We start from the raw sequence: 19,101 nt of genomic DNA on the forward strand, positions 1-19,101 counted from the left end.
GAAGAAAGTGCTAAATTTATTAAAGGAACTATGATTGTGAAAAATAATATCACAATTGGTCCTACGGTATGTGCTATTACATTGTCCAACATAAAAAAACAAACTCAGCAGTTCTATGACCTTGCTTATTTGCTGTGTATAGTATAATCTCCTTGTACTGTGCATTATGCTAAAAACATGCGTAGTTAACAAGAATGATAAAAATAAGCTTGTAAACAAGATCAGAGGTTCTTCAGAGATAACACATCTTTAAAACTGTTTGCAATAGGGAGACAAGGAATGTAATAATACATGTATTTTTGGTTCTGCAGATTAAAGCCCCCCCTGTTGGAGTACCTCAGCTATCAGCTAAATTTCCTGAGCATCCTGGTTGGACCTTGCAGCAACTACAAAGATTACATTGATTTCATTGAAGGAACACATATATATAAAAGGTTATCAATGGGAACCTCAATGGAAAACAACGTCAATGGGAAGCAAAATGTCTATGGCACAGTTCCAGAGCCTTCACCTGTAGTATGTATAAAAATATAGGACGAAATACAGTATATTAGCCTGTAATATATTTATCAATATGGTTGATCAGTATGGTGGTTGATAAGGGATAAGAGACGGCATTAATTTAATCTGTCTTTTTATATAAATACTTACACCCACATGTATTATTGGATAAACTAAGCACATATAAACAGTCATTTAAGATACAGCCTTCAGAGGTGTTTTGATTTCATTGTCCAGAAGATGCCATTCTGGCTATCTGTCATTGTTATTAAAAATAACAAATTGAAAAGATTGAAAAACAAACGTAAAGAGTCCTAACTTGCAGTTAACGCACTTGAGATATTCTGTCAGATATACGACAGTCTATAATTTGTTATACAGTTACATTTTTTAATGTTAGATTCTCTCTTACCACCTGCAGTTGTGCATTGTCATATGGGAAAGCCAGTGTAGCATCCTTGTTCACCAGAATTCAAGCTTAGTCAAATGGATACTTTGATTCTGTGGACATGTTGTAGCTTTTCCTCTGTGCCACGGGACACAGTTCTTTGCAGGGCATACAGAAACAAACACGCACATGCAGGGCTCCCCAAAAGCCAGGTAACCTAACAACATGTCTTTGGACTGTGGGATGAAACCCATGCAAAGACATGGAGAACATACAGTACAAATTTCACACCGATAGTGCTCCAGGAACTGAATACTACAGAGAAAGAAATGTGTAAAATAGTGTAAAATATATTTTTACACTAAGAATCTAAAAAAAATCTTAACAGGCAGGATATGACTAATACTCTGTGATTTTTCTTTCAGTGCTGCATCTCTCCATTAGACAATGTGTTTGTATTTCATTTTTTAGGGGGCTGTCATTAAGAAGCTGCTGCTGTCTATTGGTTGCTTAATTCTGTTCCTGAGTCTCACCAAAGCCTTACCAATATCTTATAATATTGATAGTCAGTTCATCAATGAGGCATCCTTTTTAGCAAGACTGACTTATGCTTTTTTTTCAATACAAGCAGCAAGACCAAAGTTTTACTTTGCGTGGACATTAGGTGAGTTGCTTTAATTTATTTTCAAATAGGAAGTGCATGAGTATTTCTTCTGTTTGATTCTATTGTTACAGCTGTAATCACAAAAAAAGTGTTTACTCTACAGCCAATAATCTTATGAATACTGAGAAAAAAATATTGGACGTTCCAAAAATCCAGTAAGGTATAGAACAAGTGGGTAATATGTCAACTTGCTGTCCTTTCCAAAGACATACAAACAGTGTGAAACTTTCTTTAAATAACGTAGAAAAAAATCAACTCTAGGGACTGTTGCAGTCAAGGACGTCACCAGCAACTTGTTTTACCTCATCAGCTGATGCTGTTAGCAATGCTGCTGGCTATGGGTTCAGTGGTGTTGATAAAAACGGCAACTTTTCATGGGATCTCATTTCCAACTTAAACATCTGGAAAATTGAGGTGAGTAGATGACAAGTACAGATTGCATAAAAGTCTGGAAACAGTAAAATAACAATACAAACCTTAATATAACAGTATAAATTGGGAGATGCATTGAACCACAAGATAGAAGTGGAAAGTATGCACATTTAAAACTGACTACAAGAGGTATGTTTTATGCAAAGGGTGGTGGGAGTATGGAAATAAGTACCCACCCATGTTTTAGAAGATGGCAACTTGACTTCTTTCAAGAAATGGCTGGAAAAGAGCCTCAGATCAGACAACAAATGTTCTAGATAAACAGAATGGCCTTCTCTAATTTTGTTCTTGTTCTTATTTGTAGGTTCCTATAGGCTTGCTACACATTAATATGATTTAATAGTATTTTTGGGCTACAGAAATATTAGATATTTCCAATATCTGGTAATAATGGACATTAGGTAACTAGAAGAATATTTTCAATTTAAGAAAACTAGATCACTGAAAACAAAATGCCTTTTGTTAACCATTAATGTCTTTCTGTCTAGACAGCAACAAGTTTCAAAATGTTCATTGATAACTGGAATATACAAACAGGTGCCTGGTTAAAGCGGTAAGTTCTGTTATGCTGTCCAGTATGTTTATACCCAGTTTATGAAACTATTATGTGCATAATCAGCAAGCCACAGTATATTCCATGTGATCAAGGTCATGCTGGAAACATGTTGGGCCACAGATGTTTTTAAATTGATGAGAGGAGCAGGTTTTCCTTTTCAGAATTGTAAATCTCAGAAAGTTACAAATGTTTCTATTAACAACAGTATCTTGAGCTGAAAATCCAGTATTGCAGATAAGGACTTTTTTTATTTTTCACGAATCTGCCTGCTTAAAGAGTCTCTTAATTAGATGCATATATGTCAGATGAAATCAACAGTCTTATACTCTAGCTTCAGTGATCCTTTCTGTATTTTAATTATGATGAAGATTGCACACTTAAAGAAGACTTATTCCACATTAATTGTCTAAGTGCACTCAGTAGTTCTTGAAACATCCTAAGTCTTGAAATACTTTCTTCATTCTAAGAAAAGGTAGACATTTTTTTCCCCAGATGCAAAATAGCTTATATGTTAGTGAGGCTGTTAAATGTCCTTGAAATCAGTTAAATAAATAATGGATAAATAAAACATGGGGTGCTAGTTACATGCCTGTATTACTCCTGCAAACCTGTCAGTATGAATGGTGGTTTTTCTTTTTTAACTCTGGATCTGGTGGATTTAGTTTGCCACCTGGTGGATGAGTGAACTAATTAGAACATGGTGTTTACAGAACACTGAAAATTGTCTTAATAAAGGGCTAATTACGAGGATTTGGATTGACTTTAATAATGTAACAATGTTTCTCGGATACCATTCTTTACAACATGAAAATTAGCTACCAGGGGGAAATGAAACAGGCCATTAATGTAATAATTGTAATGTGAGCTTCCTCTGCTCACATGGACTCAAATGGAAATGGCAATGTTGTTCTCTCTGCTGTACTTTCTTCTGGGGCTAAGTTGCTGGTGCTTCCTGCCTCAGAGTGAACTCCTACTGGTTTCTATGGGAGTATGTCAGAGCCGAGTCATGCAAAAGGCTGCATGGCCCTCATGAGCTGATGGATTAGGTATGTCCCTGAAAGAGAAATAGCTCTCAGACTGTGAATATTCTCTTTTCAGTGTGTGCTATGATCGGGCCCCATGTTATCCCACAGCTTTAACCTTTGTGTTGTCTGCCTTATGGCACGGTGTATACCCTGGATATTACTTCACCTTCATCACTGCCATTCCCATTACCATTGCCGCAAAAGCAGTAAGTTCATCCTGTGCTCTCTGTTCCTCTTCTTCTGTCGGGGAATGTTGCTTGCATGTTGCCTTTACATCCATGTTTTTGCTGGATATTTTAAAATGAGCATGGCTTGTGCACAAGGGCTGTAGGGTAGAACTTGTGGGGTTCCATGAGTCTAAGTGTAAATCCAGTTTATGTCTCCCAGTATGTTATGAATACTTAGTTTTCCCTAAAACCCCAGTCTCCTTCCAGAAACATATCTTTCTTGGAGACTCTGGTCTTCTGCTATCTGGCCTGAGTCACCCCAGTAGCTGTCTTAAGACCAAATGCTTAGGCTCTAAGCAGAAATACCGTACTTTAAGGCTTTGAATAGTATTAAATGTTAGCAAGTCTCGAGTCTAGCAATGAAAAATCATTACACATCATGGTGATAATAGAGTCATTTGTTTACCATTGATTCTATTAATTATAATTAATTAATTCACTAATCAAATATGAATTTAATTTCTCTAATATAACTTAAATAGGAATCAAATTACATTACAATAAAATAGAAAAAGGAATTGACATGGTACGTTAGATAACATTATTTTAGTTAGAATAACAAATGCACTATTACTAATGGCTGTCCACCTTGAAGGCATATATTCCAGTCAAACAGGAAAGATCTCTGCAATTATATTTTCTCTTTTATTACATATTTGTGTCCATTTTGTCTTGGAAATCACTTTCCCTTTATTTTATCATTAGGAATATAGTAACACAATTCCTTCCAGCCACTGTAACTATTTTTCTGTGTTTCATCAAAATTCAATCACCAGCATTCATTATTTGGTTTAAATTGAGAACTGTAGACTTTGTCTTTTTCCCAATTTGTGATCGATTGTGTGCAATTTGTAATTGCCCATTTTTCATTTGATTATTATATTGCATTGACATTATTATATCAGCCAGATGTACTGTATACTTATAGTGTTGCCTGAGGGTGAGAACACTAGCTCCTGTCTGAATCAGTCATGAGAGATTTGAGCTGTTCTGATATAATTTGCATATATATTTTTCTGTGACATTTGAGGTGAATAGAGATCTCATGAAGCTGACCTGCTGTATCTGCCAGTCTGAGTCCTAACAGTAATGTTACACTGGCTAAGGCTTTTAATGCTTTTTTCTAAAGGCTTATTGGCTTTGTGCAGCTCTCATTTGATTGCCTTATAAACTTTGATGAACAGTGACTCATACAGAGCACATATAACATGGTACTGCTAAAAAATAAAATGGATGCTTTAAACCACTGTTGTGAAAGAAGTTCCTGATGCTGGTTTTGTTAATATTTCATTCTGTCTTTTTGCATATCTTTTAATTTCATATCATTCATCAATTTTCTATTCTGTCTGTGCATTCAGGTGCGTAAAAACTTTAGGCATTACTTCCTTTCCTCATGGACTATCAAGATTATGTATGACATACTCACTTGGGCAGTAACCCAGCTGGCAGTCTGTTACACTGTAATGCCATTTCTACTGCTGGCAGTGGAGCCTACACTTACATTCTACAAGTAAGATAATATTTTAAATCACAGTTTTAAAGTAATTAGTGTCTTTTTATTGTTATATAAGTAGGTTGGTAAAAACATGCGTCCTTATGGTCTAATGTAGATTCTAATCTGTTCCATTTACCAACAGGTAAAACAGGTAATTTCTCAGAGATGTTATCGACAAAGTATGTGCATGTCTGTGTCTGTGTCTCTTTGTGCCCTGCAATGGGCTGGTGTCCTGTCCAGGGTGTGTCCTGCCTCACGCCTGTTGCTTGCTGGGATAGGCTCCGGCTCACCCTCGACCCTGAATTGGATGAAATAGTTAGAAAATGTATGGATGAGTGAATGTTATCAACCATAAGGCTTTCATTACTAAGTATTTAGAGATTTTCAGCAAATGTTTGTTTATGGTACTTTGTGTGCTATGCTAAATTTTAAGATACTGTAGTTGTACTTTTACACACTGCATAAGTGGGAAATTTAGCATCCAGTATACTGTTTATTGTAAATTCACCTGGCATTCATTTAAAGAAAAAATCGTTTTAAAAATTAGCAATGCATTTAAATGGACAGATTTGAAAATACTGCAAAAGGAAAAAGCCAACATCCATAACCCAGTTTTATTTTAATCTGAATCGGTTGAAGATTCTAAGTAACTTAAGAGTGTTTGCTTTTATGCTTTGTTTATACTTTTTTTAAAAAATCTCTTTTCTCTTGTAGGTCAATGTACTTTCACTTTCATATCATACCTAGCCTTATAGTGCTGATTTTGCCCGTCAAACACAGAAACATGGAGCAGAAGTCACATCCTTCTCACAATTCTAATAACAACATCAAATACAATTGATGCGTTCACCTAAAAATGGGCAGAAGGTATCCTTGCAAATGAAGGCCAGGGTAATTTTACGTAAAGTGGACATTTAGAGGACCTATATTGGTGGTATGGTAGTGATGTGCCTGGGATCTATCCACACTTCTGTTCTGTCTATTCAGCTAACAGACTGAGCTGGAAGTTGAGGATCTAAAATGAACAGGAGAAGAGAAATCAAGCCTCTATTTGTGGGTCAAAACCATTAAATACTGTGCTGTTAAAACAATTAATATTATTTTAAAATCAGTTCTATACCAAAAAGTACAATAAGACCTACGTGTCTGGCAGGGAAAAGTGTTTACAAACTAAATGTGTATTAGGAGGTATGTCAGCAGCAGCAAACATAAAAGGTCTTTATGTATGCATGTTGCATGGTGCTCTCCAGGGTTTGTTCTGTGCCAGTTGTGCATTTTAACTCGAGATCAGATGGATTGAAAACTCTAGCCACAGAATACATGAGGTATCTTTAACTAAGTGCTCTACAACAGAAGATACAATTTTTAGTTAATTTTAGTGGTGATTTCTTAAAAAGAGACGTTTCAATGCATTGAAATACACAAGTTTGTTCCCAATTTATTCCTTAAAATGCCTGGTGATTTTTGGAACTGTTATCAGCATTCCCAGTGTAAGCCAACTGTTGAACATTTGTATGAGTAAAAGGCATTTTACTACTTTAACTGATTCTGTTGCTTGTAAATGCTCGAAATGACACAAATTTTCCTAACTTTGCCTGCATAAATGTCTAAATAAAAAGTGAATTGAAGTTATAATAAACATCTATCTCTATGAATGTGTTCTAAAATCACTGATGTAACAACATTTTTACTGTATTGTGTTTGCAGTATTTTAATATAATCTGAATTTTAATAACTTAGTGTGTGGTTTTCATTCCCCAGTTTCGAATGTCATGGAAAGTTCATAGTTGCAGCTGTTTTTTGTATTTGAAATATAGTTTGTTTTCAGATCTTAGAGTTAAGCTTATACGGACAAAGTTGAATCCCCACTGTTCATCCAAAACTCATACTGAATCTGTCAGCTGAACAGTCTGTCAGATGGGAAGCTAAAGGGTTGAATAAGATGGTCTCCTCTGTGGCATGCTAAGTTACTGTGCTGTAAGTGTCAAATTGGAATGTTTTCAATATCAATTAAGTTTAATGGTTTAAGGTTTGCATTGGGCATTTGGAAATCCACATCATTTACATTAATATTGATGTTGTATTATATGTTTTTTATAAGAAATGTGTTTTCTGCACTGGTTATTTTTCACAAACTTACTGGTATTTTTTCTTGAGTCTGTATTAACCATTTCAGTAATAGTACACTATTGATAAAGTATATGATATGCATGCATATACAGTATGTTGCAAAAAAGTCTATGAACCCTCTTTCCTCTTTATGTGCACAAAATTCACGCTGATATTATTAACACTTAAATAAATTAATATTTACTGTATGTACTGCATTTGATAATTTTGTCAGCAGTTATAACCTTCAATTACAACTGCTGTGTAAACGTTGTGCATTTGAAAGTATTAAGTAATTTATGAATGTCAAATTGCTGATTGTTCAAAAACATTTCAACAGAATGTGCTTAACTTTGTCCTGCATAGATTTTTTCTTCAGAATCACAAACCTTTTTCATGAAACAATATCTCAATAAAGTTGAAAAATCAAAAATCTGTGTTTATTTTGCATGCTCTTATTCATAACCTCAAATTCTATAGTCAGTTCTATATATTCTGCTGTTTATAACTTGTGAATTTTATATAAGCTGTTTCAGCACCATTTTATGCTACTGGCAAGACACAGCACAGGATTTATTATGTTATTTAATAATTAAACTGGCATTTTTAACTGGCAATAATTGAACAGTTTTAACTGGCATTTATTATGCAGTTGTTACCCCCACATTTTATGTTGTTGATTGAAATACATGATGCTAAACTGAGTGAAAAGGAATGAGGTATTACCCATGTTAAGTAAATACAGTATAAGGTGAGAATATATAGTACTGGAGACAAATGAATTCAAAGGTCACACATGAAGCAGACCTGGAAAAGGAATCAATTTCAGATATTTAGTCAAATCATTTTGCACAACAACTCTACTGGACAAAGTGATTGTACATGCATTTTAAACAAGTCTATAGATATAAACTTTGAAACCAAAATATTTTAATATATTGAGGATTTTCAGAGATGAACAGTTGGAGGAGCTCTAGACTTCTGCTTTAAATATTTGTGCAATGTGTTTTTCTCTTCTTTCTTTCTGTACTTGATTTACTTTGTCTTCCTTACATTATGTTATGAATGCTTATTTGTCTGTTTTTGCCTCTGGGAATATTATTACTTTTAGAATATACTGTTTGGAAGAAATACTATTGAAACATACACCAGTCAAGACTTTGGGGAAAGAGCTTCTCTGCTGGTCACTGCAGTGCAGGTTCAGATTTTTACTTGTGTCATCTCAGGTTCTTTGAAGTCATTGTGTAGTCCTATTAAATATTTAAGTTCAGTACTTTCTAGTGCTTTGTTGGGGTCACTGCAAGGAAGCTGATGTGTCCATCAGTCATTCTTAACTGTAAGGATACAGACCTCTTCTGTTAAGGAGGTGGAATTTCCAGACTGGCCAGAGTAGCACTGTTTGCATATACAGTAAATTACCACTTTGAAAAACGAGTGCCTGAATTTCCATATTATTTGAATCATTTGCTGCAATAGAACAGTTGAAAACACAACCAAACACGGGTTGAGTGAATGTTGAAAGTAATTATTTCCTGTTGCAGTATTATGACAAATATTATGAAGTTATTAAGCACCATCATTTACAAAATATTTTAGCATGCTGTGTTGATACATGCAATCTTATGTTCAATTTTAGAATAAAACTGTTGTTCCCAACCCATCTACTTCATGAAATACAATTAAAGTAATAAAATTGTAATACCTTTAATAATTGACTTGATTCTAAATCTTTTTTAAAGATATTAGATCTGGTGGGAACATGAACAATCTGAATAAATTAATACTACTTTTTTTATGTCAGTAGTGGGTGTAATAGAATGGATTTTTTTGGTCCATCTATTAATGGTTTTAGCAGCAGACGTTTACTTTAAACTACATTCCTGGAATAGGGAATGTGTTGATAATTTGTAAAAATAAATTAAAAGAGGAAAATTATGTTTGTCACAACTGTATTCATCGGTTGTTAATAAGGTACCATACAGTATACAGTATAGTATCTATTACTTTATATATAGATACCCTGTATATAGTATATGAAGTAGTTCAAGTAGGTAGCTGCATCAGCATGCGTGGGCAGCAAAGGAACAGGTAACAGGCTTATTCCATGCTGAAAAGAAAAGAAAGGAAACACAACGTTTCGGCCGTGGAGCCTTCTTGTTATGTTTCCTTTCTTTTCTTTTCAGCATGGAATAAACCCGTTACCTGTTCCTTTATAGTATATGAATGCATTCCCACATACAATATGTTTCTTATTACATGTGTAAATACATACAGTATACTGTATATGTATTTATAAAATCCTTTAACATCCCATCTCTGCTTGTCCTCTTGGGTGTCTCTTTCATGCTAACTCTTCCTGGTGTGTCATGTGTTCATTCTTTTTTGGGAATTTGCATAAAATTTTCCATTTAGATGCAATCATTTTTGTCTGTTCAGGCATTTGACTCGACATTGCTTCAATGATTATTGTCTTTTATTAGCTCTGGATAATTTCTCTTTTTTATGTTTGTGTAAAATCTTAAATCATACAAAGAAGAATGTCACTCAGAGTTCACGTGCAGAAAGTGACAAATCTCTGTGGAAAAGGAAGAAGACTGGTTCAGATGAAATTCAGAGGTGGGGTTTCAACAATTTTCAACAAGCTGGTACATTTTCTTTAAAAATATGTTTAGTGGCAACAATGGACAGTTAGGTTTTACATATTTTGTATGTGTTTGCATCTACTGAATCTGTCTGCATCTACTTGCTGTCTGCTATTATAAAGCTTTTAAAATGTCACAAACTTTTAAAAGCTTAAAATGTGAGATACATTTTGTTAGTGAGGAAGTGATTGATCTTATATCTTCTTAAATACCTTTCAAATGTATAGATTTTCCAATTTACAAACCATGCCTTTTAAGTTAAAGAATTTCTAGAATACAGGTACGTGTGAATATGTATAAAACATCATTCACTGATTTAAACTCTTTTAAACAGTCACAATCCAAACTCTTTTTTGGTGATGTGTTTTGTACTAAATACATTGCTCTTTTGAATCAGAATTTCTTCACTTTTTTCTGATTCTGTATGATGCACTATAAATGTTTCATATAGTTATGGATTTAATATATTTTACTTAGGGCTTATTCTTTCACTAACAGCAACATTACTCCAACATTATCATTCACATATTGGTATGAGTTGTGTCTTCACAAAAATTACAACAAATGTTTTTTTTATATAGAAATGTAAATGAGTTAATAAGATGGTTAATTTTATGGTTTGTTCACTTATCACACTGTAGAGTAAATGTCAAATTTGAAGGTCTTCAGTATCAATAAATAATGCTTTTCCTAGTTGGTGTCTTTAACCATAGACACTAAAGAATACTGCTGACCTCTTAAAGCTCTATGAGGATTGCAAGAGACAAAACATTTATATTCTCTCATTTTTGTTATTGTTAGCAATACTCTTTTAACAGTCATCAGTAAGTTGTTAAAATAATGTGCAGTTATCTAACTTTTTAATTCTGAAGGTTTTTCTGCAAAGTCAGAGCCTCTGTATTGTGGAAGCGAAGCTAATTTTGATGAGGTAGGCCATTTTCATTTTGATGTTGTTTTTAATTGGTTGTAATAATAATCTTGAATTTTTTTGTTACCTTTTCGTTTTGTTTAAGATTTTACAGGTAGGCAAGCATTTATGTAATTCAATGAGTAGAATTTGCAACATACCAATGTATAGTACCAATACCAGAGTATAGCAACTGGATTATCTTTACCACAAATATTGCAGACCTATTATTGGTATATGATATGATATTGATATGAAATGCAGATTTACAGCAGATTCCAATATATCAGACAAGCTTTGTGTCTCTATACAACCTTCTTCAATACCTGCTGACAAGCTGATTTCCAGAAGTTTCCGAGGCTTTGTGAGAGAATCAAAAACATTAGAAGGTTACATTTACAGCATTAATTCATACAGTACATTATGCACAACATAGTTTGTACATGTTCAGAATAAGAGCTATAATATGTAATATCAATATCAGTATCAATACTGATTATACACTACATTAATTCATATTTAAATATTGAAAAAATCCAGTAAACTCCTGAATTTCTTTGTTAAATCAACATTTACATGTACAGTAGATTTAGAAAGAGTATAAATATATTTAGGAGCAGTTATTTTGATGCACTGTGTGTGGTCTGGAAATCTTTTAGATATTTTCCTGGCCAAACTGTGGCTCAATTGAGGAAGATGATTACCTGGCTGTGGAACTTTTTGAGTACAGTAAACTGAAGCGAAGGTAAGACTTTCTTAGGTAGTCCAAAGAGTTAAGGTGCTTCGACCTTAAGACAAGCTACAAAGAGTGAATGTTTTGTATACTGAAGAATATTGAAAAAAAATCTGATTTAATATATCAAGTGAAGCTGTTTCCGGGGAATGAGAATTGATGGACAGTTTGAATCATGGCAGGATTTTATAAACCCATTGGTCTTGCTAAGGAAAAGTGCCAGCAGATCATTTGCTAGATTCTTTTGGTGTGATTGCCTTTTTCTTCACGAACAAATGTTTATTTTCTTGAACACAATTAAATACAATACAAAATGGAAATAGACATTCCCTACCCTTGTCAAATAGCCCCCTCCATGTTTCAATTTTAGGACCTCTGAAATGTGGTTAAATACCTCCTAGAACTCCATACAGCAAGTATTAGATTGAACCAACAGTATCACTATACCAGCTGCTGTACCAGCACCACTATTGGACTCCTCCACCCCATCATGGCACCATGGATCCCTGCAGTTTAAAGTTCCATATAAATACTATCAAAATAAGAAAGGGTCATGCAAGTAGAAGGATTTTAGAGGCTTCCAGTTATGCACCAACAACTTTTCACCTGCAGTCCGAACAGACAGCCAGGTTTCTACCACTGCAAGAGGTCCATATTACAGTCCCTCTCCTACCTAGGATAGGTACTAAACCTAAACAAGAAATATCCCTGTTTAAAGCACTGGACCAGCAGGAAATAGCCCTGTTTTCAGAAGATGATTTCTGCACTTTCTCAAAATGTGCAAAAATGTGCTCACAACACCCTCCTGACAGGAAGTACAGAGAATATGCGAAGCTTAACCATAAGATATCATCCACAAAGAGTTAACTGCACTTTGTGAAGGTCAATTCAGAGGATCATTGGGAGGTTATGATTTTTTCTTCCTGTCCCTGTAAAAAAAGCCAAGAGGTAGGGTTTTGCGATTATTTTGCACAATGCTCTTCCATTTTGTTTTTCTCTTACATCTCAGGTGCATTGGATCAGTCAATGTTGTTTTGCAACAGGCAATTGCAAATGGTAACACCTGTGTTAAAGAGATGCTGGTAGACAAGAACCACCTGGCTCTTGGGGTATGTATTCATCCAGAATGTTTCTAAATCATCCTGCAGTACCTTCAGCGGAGAATGTAAATCTGGAGATTAAGTCATAATTCATTGAAACACTTTGATCAAACCTGTGTGGGGAGGATGTGTGGAAATATATGATGCTTTCAATCACTTGCACTAACAGAATAATTCACTGCAAGCTGATGTGATTTTTAATAAAGCTCACTGACAAAAGAAATCTCCTTAAAGCTTTCGAAAATAAGGTTATGTTCTTAATTGACTCTAACCTTGGTCTTCCTGACCTGATTTAACATTAGACAGTATTAGACTAGAGATGGTCAAAATATACCTGATAATGAATTATTTCAGATTAAAAATTTAATAGTAAAAAATACAAGGAGAGTTTCCATGGTAATGGTACGGTATGTTTCATACAAGACAAAATGATGATGGTGAATTCCATATCATTGAGCTGATGTGAGCTTTCACAATTTTTTCTTATATCTGTTTTCTGATACTAGATTACTATGTACCTTGAAATAATCTACATAGCTGAGAAGCCTATGAAAGTACAATGGAAAGATGAAGACTTTAAGTACAGTGAAGAGGAGAAGATGAATATTGCGCAATACAAAGGGTAAAAGTGTTTTACATAGTGGAAAATGCTATATATCCTAATTGGTCATAATTCAAAGTATCACTAATTATGTCTTCCCTTATATAGTAGAACATTATTGTGTTAAACAATTCAGCAATTACGTTTGTACTTTCTCTGCTGTAACAAGAGGTGGGGTATATATTCAAAATTTGAGCCTAAATAAAGATCCACAAGTACAATCTGAATACTAAAGCCTGTGGGTTATTCACAGGCGCTTCCTCTCATTTAGAAGCATGGCTGGAGTCAAGTAATGGTTAATGGATGAGTCTTGAATGCCCTAATAACTGCATGCTTTGCTGTTATTTGTTTGCTACAGATGAACAAAGAATGCAACAAGAGAGCAATGAATGAGTATATGCAGTGTAAAAATTAAATATTACAAAACTGCTTTCTCCAAGTCCTATAGTGCAGACAGTTCTTGTTTGGATGGGATTTAATTATTGCTATTATGTACTTCATGTTTTGCAATGTGCTGCTCTTAAATCTCACTCTAAACTTGGAAGGGTGTTCATTATAATGCATACATACATTCATGACAGCATGGAATAAACCTTTACTTTTTCCTTTACATTTATGCAAATTGTCCAACTAAACAATAACACACTGATGATACCAGCTGTCCATGGCTTATACATTTAAATTTATATTACCAAAAACTGGAATGAGAAATGTTAACAGAAATCTGTCTTAGGGAGTTAACTATTGTTCTTAATGCCCACCCTAACCTGGCAGAGAGTTCATTCTGTTATGCACTGCATAATATTCATACACTTACAGTATAGTGTATTATTATTATTTTGTAGAAATCATGGGAAAGAATTTGGAATATTTTCAGATAATAATGGTGAGTAATTTATTTTTCACTCAGGTTTTTCTTTAAGAATGCAGTGTTCTTTCAACATTCCTGCAAAATAATGATTTCTAAATTAGATGGCCATCTAGCTAACCCAAAAATGTTTTATCTTATGCACATTACGTTTAGCAGATGTCTCATTCAAAAGATAACATATAGCTCTGTCAATGTGCAATGGCTCTCCATGAATGTTTTTGCCTAGAGAAATTACATTTAGATTATACAGCTGTTTACTGCCAAAGAGTCCTCTGCACTCAAATCAGCTGGTAGCTGTTTTCTCTATGCTGCCTATCTTATATTCATTGGGATGCTGAACATATCCTGTGCTTTTTTATTCTATGATTCATTTTAAATAACTTTGAAATGGCACTCACTCTTAGAAGGCACTTTATAATACAAAAATTGATTCATTAAACTTATAAACATACCACATGAGAAGTGCTGCTAAGGTCAGTTCAGTTCCTTCTGCACTGATCAGATATCGTTTTGCTTCCTTTTAGAGGAGACTGAGAAGGATGTGCCTGAGATGCAGTCAGAAGTGTTTAACGTCTACAGGAGACTGAGGGAACAGAAAAGAGAGTATGTTCGCATGAAAACAACTGGTCTCTCTTTTTAATTGTTGTAAGATTACATTATAGTACCTGCAATAGTAATACAGTATATAAGCTTTATTGCAGGTTTGGTACTATTTTAAAACTCCATGCATTTGTAAAGCAGTTTTTTTCCATAAACATAATTTTTTAAGAGTCAACTTTTTGTTATCCTGTATATATTGATATGAAATTCTATTTTCATTTCCCCAAAACGCATCATTTTTAATTAAAAGATTTAAAGGCTTTAATGGAATAAAAAAATGTTGATAATAACAGACATTTTACTTTAAGAATCACAAACAGTTTATAAAAGAATAAATGGATTCCCAAGTCTAATAAATAAACTAGATTTTCTTTTGCTTTTTCCCTTTAGTCGTCTCAAGCTGATTGAGAGAAAAGATCAGACTCTTTTTAGGCCACAAAATTTCCAGGTCAGTTTCTTCAGAACACCATATTTACAGTATGGATTATTTTCCATAGTGTGCCATTAATTTGCACCCATGTTTGGTTTTGACCTCTTTTTGTTTCTTATTTACATTTAAGAGATGCTGTAGCACTTCTGATATCATCTGGCAAAATCATTCTGATTTTAACAGTAAGAGTAGCAAGGGTACAAAAGTCTTGCTGGTTTGTACTTATAAAGTGTTATTATGATTGCAAAAGGTGAACTATGGTAGTCTTTTTAGCCATGATATAGATTTGTGCTTATATATTCATATATTAATTAATTATGAACTCTTTTGAATTAGCTTATGTCTCATTGACATAAAAAAGGTAATAATTGTGGTCTAATGTCAGTGATGCAATGAAAATGAAATAGCCAAATATAAACTATTAAATTTATTAAAATGTATAGATTAAAGCAAAAAAATATATAAAAAAGAATAAACCAGGATGAAGAATACCCAAAGGTTGCGTCCTTGATCCTTAAGTACTGAAATAATACAAAGCAGTCTTGGAACCCTCACCTTAATCTCCTTAAAATTTCTTTATCCCTTTAAAGATAACCTAGCCTGGAGTACCTTTTCCAGTTTCAGTTATTTGAACAGTTACTTCACCAAACATTTTAGAATCAATGTCTCTCTGAGGCAGGCACTTCTTTGACTGATCAAGAAAAACACATTTCTTTAATTTTGTAGCCCTTCAGTTAATCAGACTCCAATCTACCAGTCAGCAATTTTACTTGAACACTCACAGGTTGTTATTGCAGCTAATATTTTTCCCTCCTGTGCCCTGTGAAGTTTAATATAACAGTGCATGAAGCCAGGCAGCTGAGTGGAATAGACATCGATCCTGTTGTATACATTGACATTGATGGGAAGAAAAGGCACACAAGCACTCAAAAGTCCACCAATTGCCCAGAATACAATGCGGTACTGTGTTATCTCTCCTGATATTTGTTTGGTTTTCATAGGCTTTGTGATATTTTGTTAAAGCAGTAATGCGCAAAATGGAGTCTCCCATATGCTGTCATTCACTATTGATCCATTGTAAATGTTGTAATCAAAGGCATTCCCAGAATTCTTGTCAGAATTATTTGTCTAAAATGACATATTATTACTGATCAACTTAAAAACAAAATAAAAGTAACCCAAAACAAAAATAATTTATAACAGGAGTCAGGCAGTAAAGATACTATCAATGTGATTTGAGAAGAATTAATAAACAGTCATGTGGAAATTGAGTATGTGCATTGAATTAGCAATATAAAGAGATTTGAAGGTAGATTATGATCAATAGATTTATTCCTTCTATGATTCAAGACACCATAGTGGTGATATGAGTTCATAAAAAAGAGGCTGGTGATGGGTTGAAAGCAGTCTGATCTATGAATGTACTGTAATTTCACATGCTAGGAGCATAAACAGAAACGTAATAGTGTTAATGTTAGCTAAGAAAGACTTGAGCTTTAAAGTATATCAGTTTATTAATAATCACTCCTTGTTTAGGAACATGTCAGCCAACATCAAAGTGTCTTAATTTGCCTTTGCTTTTATGATGCTTTTTAATTATTTTTGGTCTGGGCTATTGTAGTACGTTTTAGTATTGTAATGCCAACAAAATGTTTTACAGGACTTTTATTTCGAGTTTTTTGAACCTCCAGATCTACTTATGGATAAGATCATTCTGATATCGGTAAGTTCCCATAGTTCTCACCACTCAAATTGAAACTGCGGGATTTTGTCCTTGTTTTAATGAAACATAATGATCATTTTTTTTTCAGGTTTTTAGCGCTGACAAAATACCTTTCAAGAAAACTCTGATAGGAATGTTCAAAATTGATGTGTCATCAGTTTACGAGCAGCAAGGCAAGTAACATGGTAACAGTGTTTCTGTCATCTGTTACCGCTTCTCACCACCCCAGGGTCTCAGACACAGGGAGGAAGGATAAAAGAGTGAAACTGTAAAATGGGATCTCAGATGTTTTAGATGGTAGCAAATGTTACTCTGACAGTTTTTCTACTTATGTTATAAACATTACTGACATTCAATCATGATCAACAGTTAGATTAGCATATTACTCAATGCCAGAAGCATAAGGAGAAAATTGCAAGAGCTCAAGGCTACTGCATTAACAGGTAGCTATGACATTGATTATACAATAATAATAACTGAAACATGGCTAGGGGACAAAGAGGGGGAGAATTTATTTCTTATTTTTTCATTCTTAATGGTCAGACCCACCAAAATTGTCTTTTTAGTCTTTAAATCTTGAAGTGAATAATTTTTCCTATACACTTCCACCAGAGTGGGAGAAACAAATATAGTAAATGTATTTATTTTCATTTTCTTTTTACTTTTTCATTTTTTATTGATTGCACTCCAAGGCGATACTTTCCTCGAGGTGAACTATAAAAAGAAGCCTTCAGCTTCCCTTGTGTAAAGCACAACACAGACGAAATTGTCTTTATGTTAAAGGATTTTAAAATTGGATCATTTTAAAAGTTTATGCTTGTGTGCAGATCACATGTTCCGGAACAAGTGGGCCATCCTGACAAATCCAGAAGACATTACAGCAGCCATAAAGGGCTATGTCAGATGTGACATCATCATTACACAGAAAGGGGATTTGGTGCACACAGGCAGTACAACAGCTTACTCCAGTTACATTGAAAGGCATGTTAGAATTGTTCTGTTTGCAATGTTTCTTTTTTAATGAGTACAGAAAGTTAGAAATATATAAATACATGTAAATAGACAACTGCAAATGTAGAACTGTTGCAGATAAAATGATTATACAGGTCTTCAACTTTGTAGTACTTCTTGCAAAGTTTATTACTTTGATTGTACACCTCTGGTCACTCCATTCTGTGTTATATCTTGTCTCTCATTCAATACTACCTTTATAAAGAACAGACCTTAATTACTGTCCTTACTATATGGGCAGTAATACGTTAGAATACTGTATAATTATGTGCCTGAATACATTTACTCGTAAATTTCTTATAAATATGGAAAGGATTGTCTCTGTTTCTTCAGAAATCTGATGCTTCCAAAAGGAATGCCAGCAGAGAGGCCATGGTCTTACTTATGTGTGAAGATCTACAAGGCCGAGGGCCTGCCTAGAATGAGTTCACGCTTAGTTTCCAAGATCATGGGTGACAACAAGGTCTTTATTGACCCCAAAATACTTGTCTCATTTGTGGATCAACAGGTATAGCATCACAATTTGGCATTATTTTTTTCCTGTCACTTTTGTAAAGTTTTATTTTCTTCTTATCTGTCCATACATCTGTCAATACAACTTAGTTCTAAAACTCTCATCTTTGAATTTCCAAGCAAATTCTAATCTGTTTTTTCACTTATGCTGATGAGAGGTTTACATTTTGTGGGGTAGGATTTATAATTTAATTCTGCTGTCTCAGTCTTCTGTAAACTGTGGATTTTGGTTTCTTTACATCTACACTGTCCATTATTTTGGGGTTTTCCTTAACAGGAATTTGTTTAACTTTATTCCAGGATGTTTGATTTTGGTATGCCCCGTTTTTGTGTTATGGTTCTGATTGAATTTTGCTTTTCATTCAGCTTCAGAATTGCTTGTTTTTATTTAAAAGCACTGTTTATTTAGATTTTTTATTCCTAAACTCCAAACACTGAAATAAAAGTAAGACAGGTTCATAGGATATTCAGAAGATTTATTAATGCCTAATTATTTCCTCAATAACAAGCACCTGATCAATAAGGGGACTTTTTTTGACCAGTTTGTCAGCAAACTGTCTTAATATTTTAGCT

At 34.0% G+C, this 19,101-nt stretch overlaps 1 protein-coding gene across 2 annotated transcripts in view; it reads left to right on the plus strand.

The window, feature by feature from the left end:
* mboat1 (membrane bound O-acyltransferase domain containing 1) overlaps positions 1-19,101 on the plus strand; it is a 69,244-nt gene that overhangs the window by 10,880 nt on the left and 39,263 nt on the right. The window contains exons 7-23 of one of the 2 annotated variants that reach the window (XM_088928965.1): positions 312-516; positions 1,361-1,553; positions 1,864-1,967; positions 2,474-2,538; positions 9,934-10,013; positions 10,912-10,967; positions 11,606-11,691; positions 12,689-12,788; positions 13,286-13,401; positions 14,226-14,266; positions 14,776-14,854; positions 15,242-15,299; positions 16,110-16,241; positions 16,942-17,004; positions 17,093-17,177; positions 17,832-17,985; positions 18,349-18,523. In XM_088928965.1, the coding sequence (XP_088785091.1) occupies positions 312-516; positions 1,361-1,553; positions 1,864-1,967; positions 2,474-2,538; positions 9,934-10,013; positions 10,912-10,967; positions 11,606-11,691; positions 12,689-12,788; positions 13,286-13,401; positions 14,226-14,266; positions 14,776-14,854; positions 15,242-15,299; positions 16,110-16,241; positions 16,942-17,004; positions 17,093-17,177; positions 17,832-17,985; positions 18,349-18,523 (1,792 nt within the window). Of the gene's footprint in view, positions 1-311; positions 517-1,360; positions 1,554-1,863; positions 1,968-2,473; positions 2,539-3,639; positions 3,773-5,151; positions 5,304-6,002; positions 7,831-9,933; positions 10,014-10,911; positions 10,968-11,605; positions 11,692-12,688; positions 12,789-13,285; positions 13,402-14,225; positions 14,267-14,775; positions 14,855-15,241; positions 15,300-16,109; positions 16,242-16,941; positions 17,005-17,092; positions 17,178-17,831; positions 17,986-18,348; positions 18,524-19,101 lie in introns of those variants that run through there. The other variant, XM_088928964.1, reaches the window with a different exon arrangement.

This window comes from Atractosteus spatula, chromosome 12 (genome assembly GCF_055471065.1).
Source record: "Atractosteus spatula isolate fAtrSpa1 chromosome 12, fAtrSpa1.hap1, whole genome shotgun sequence".
Lineage (NCBI taxonomy): Eukaryota > Metazoa > Chordata > Actinopteri > Semionotiformes > Lepisosteidae > Atractosteus > Atractosteus spatula.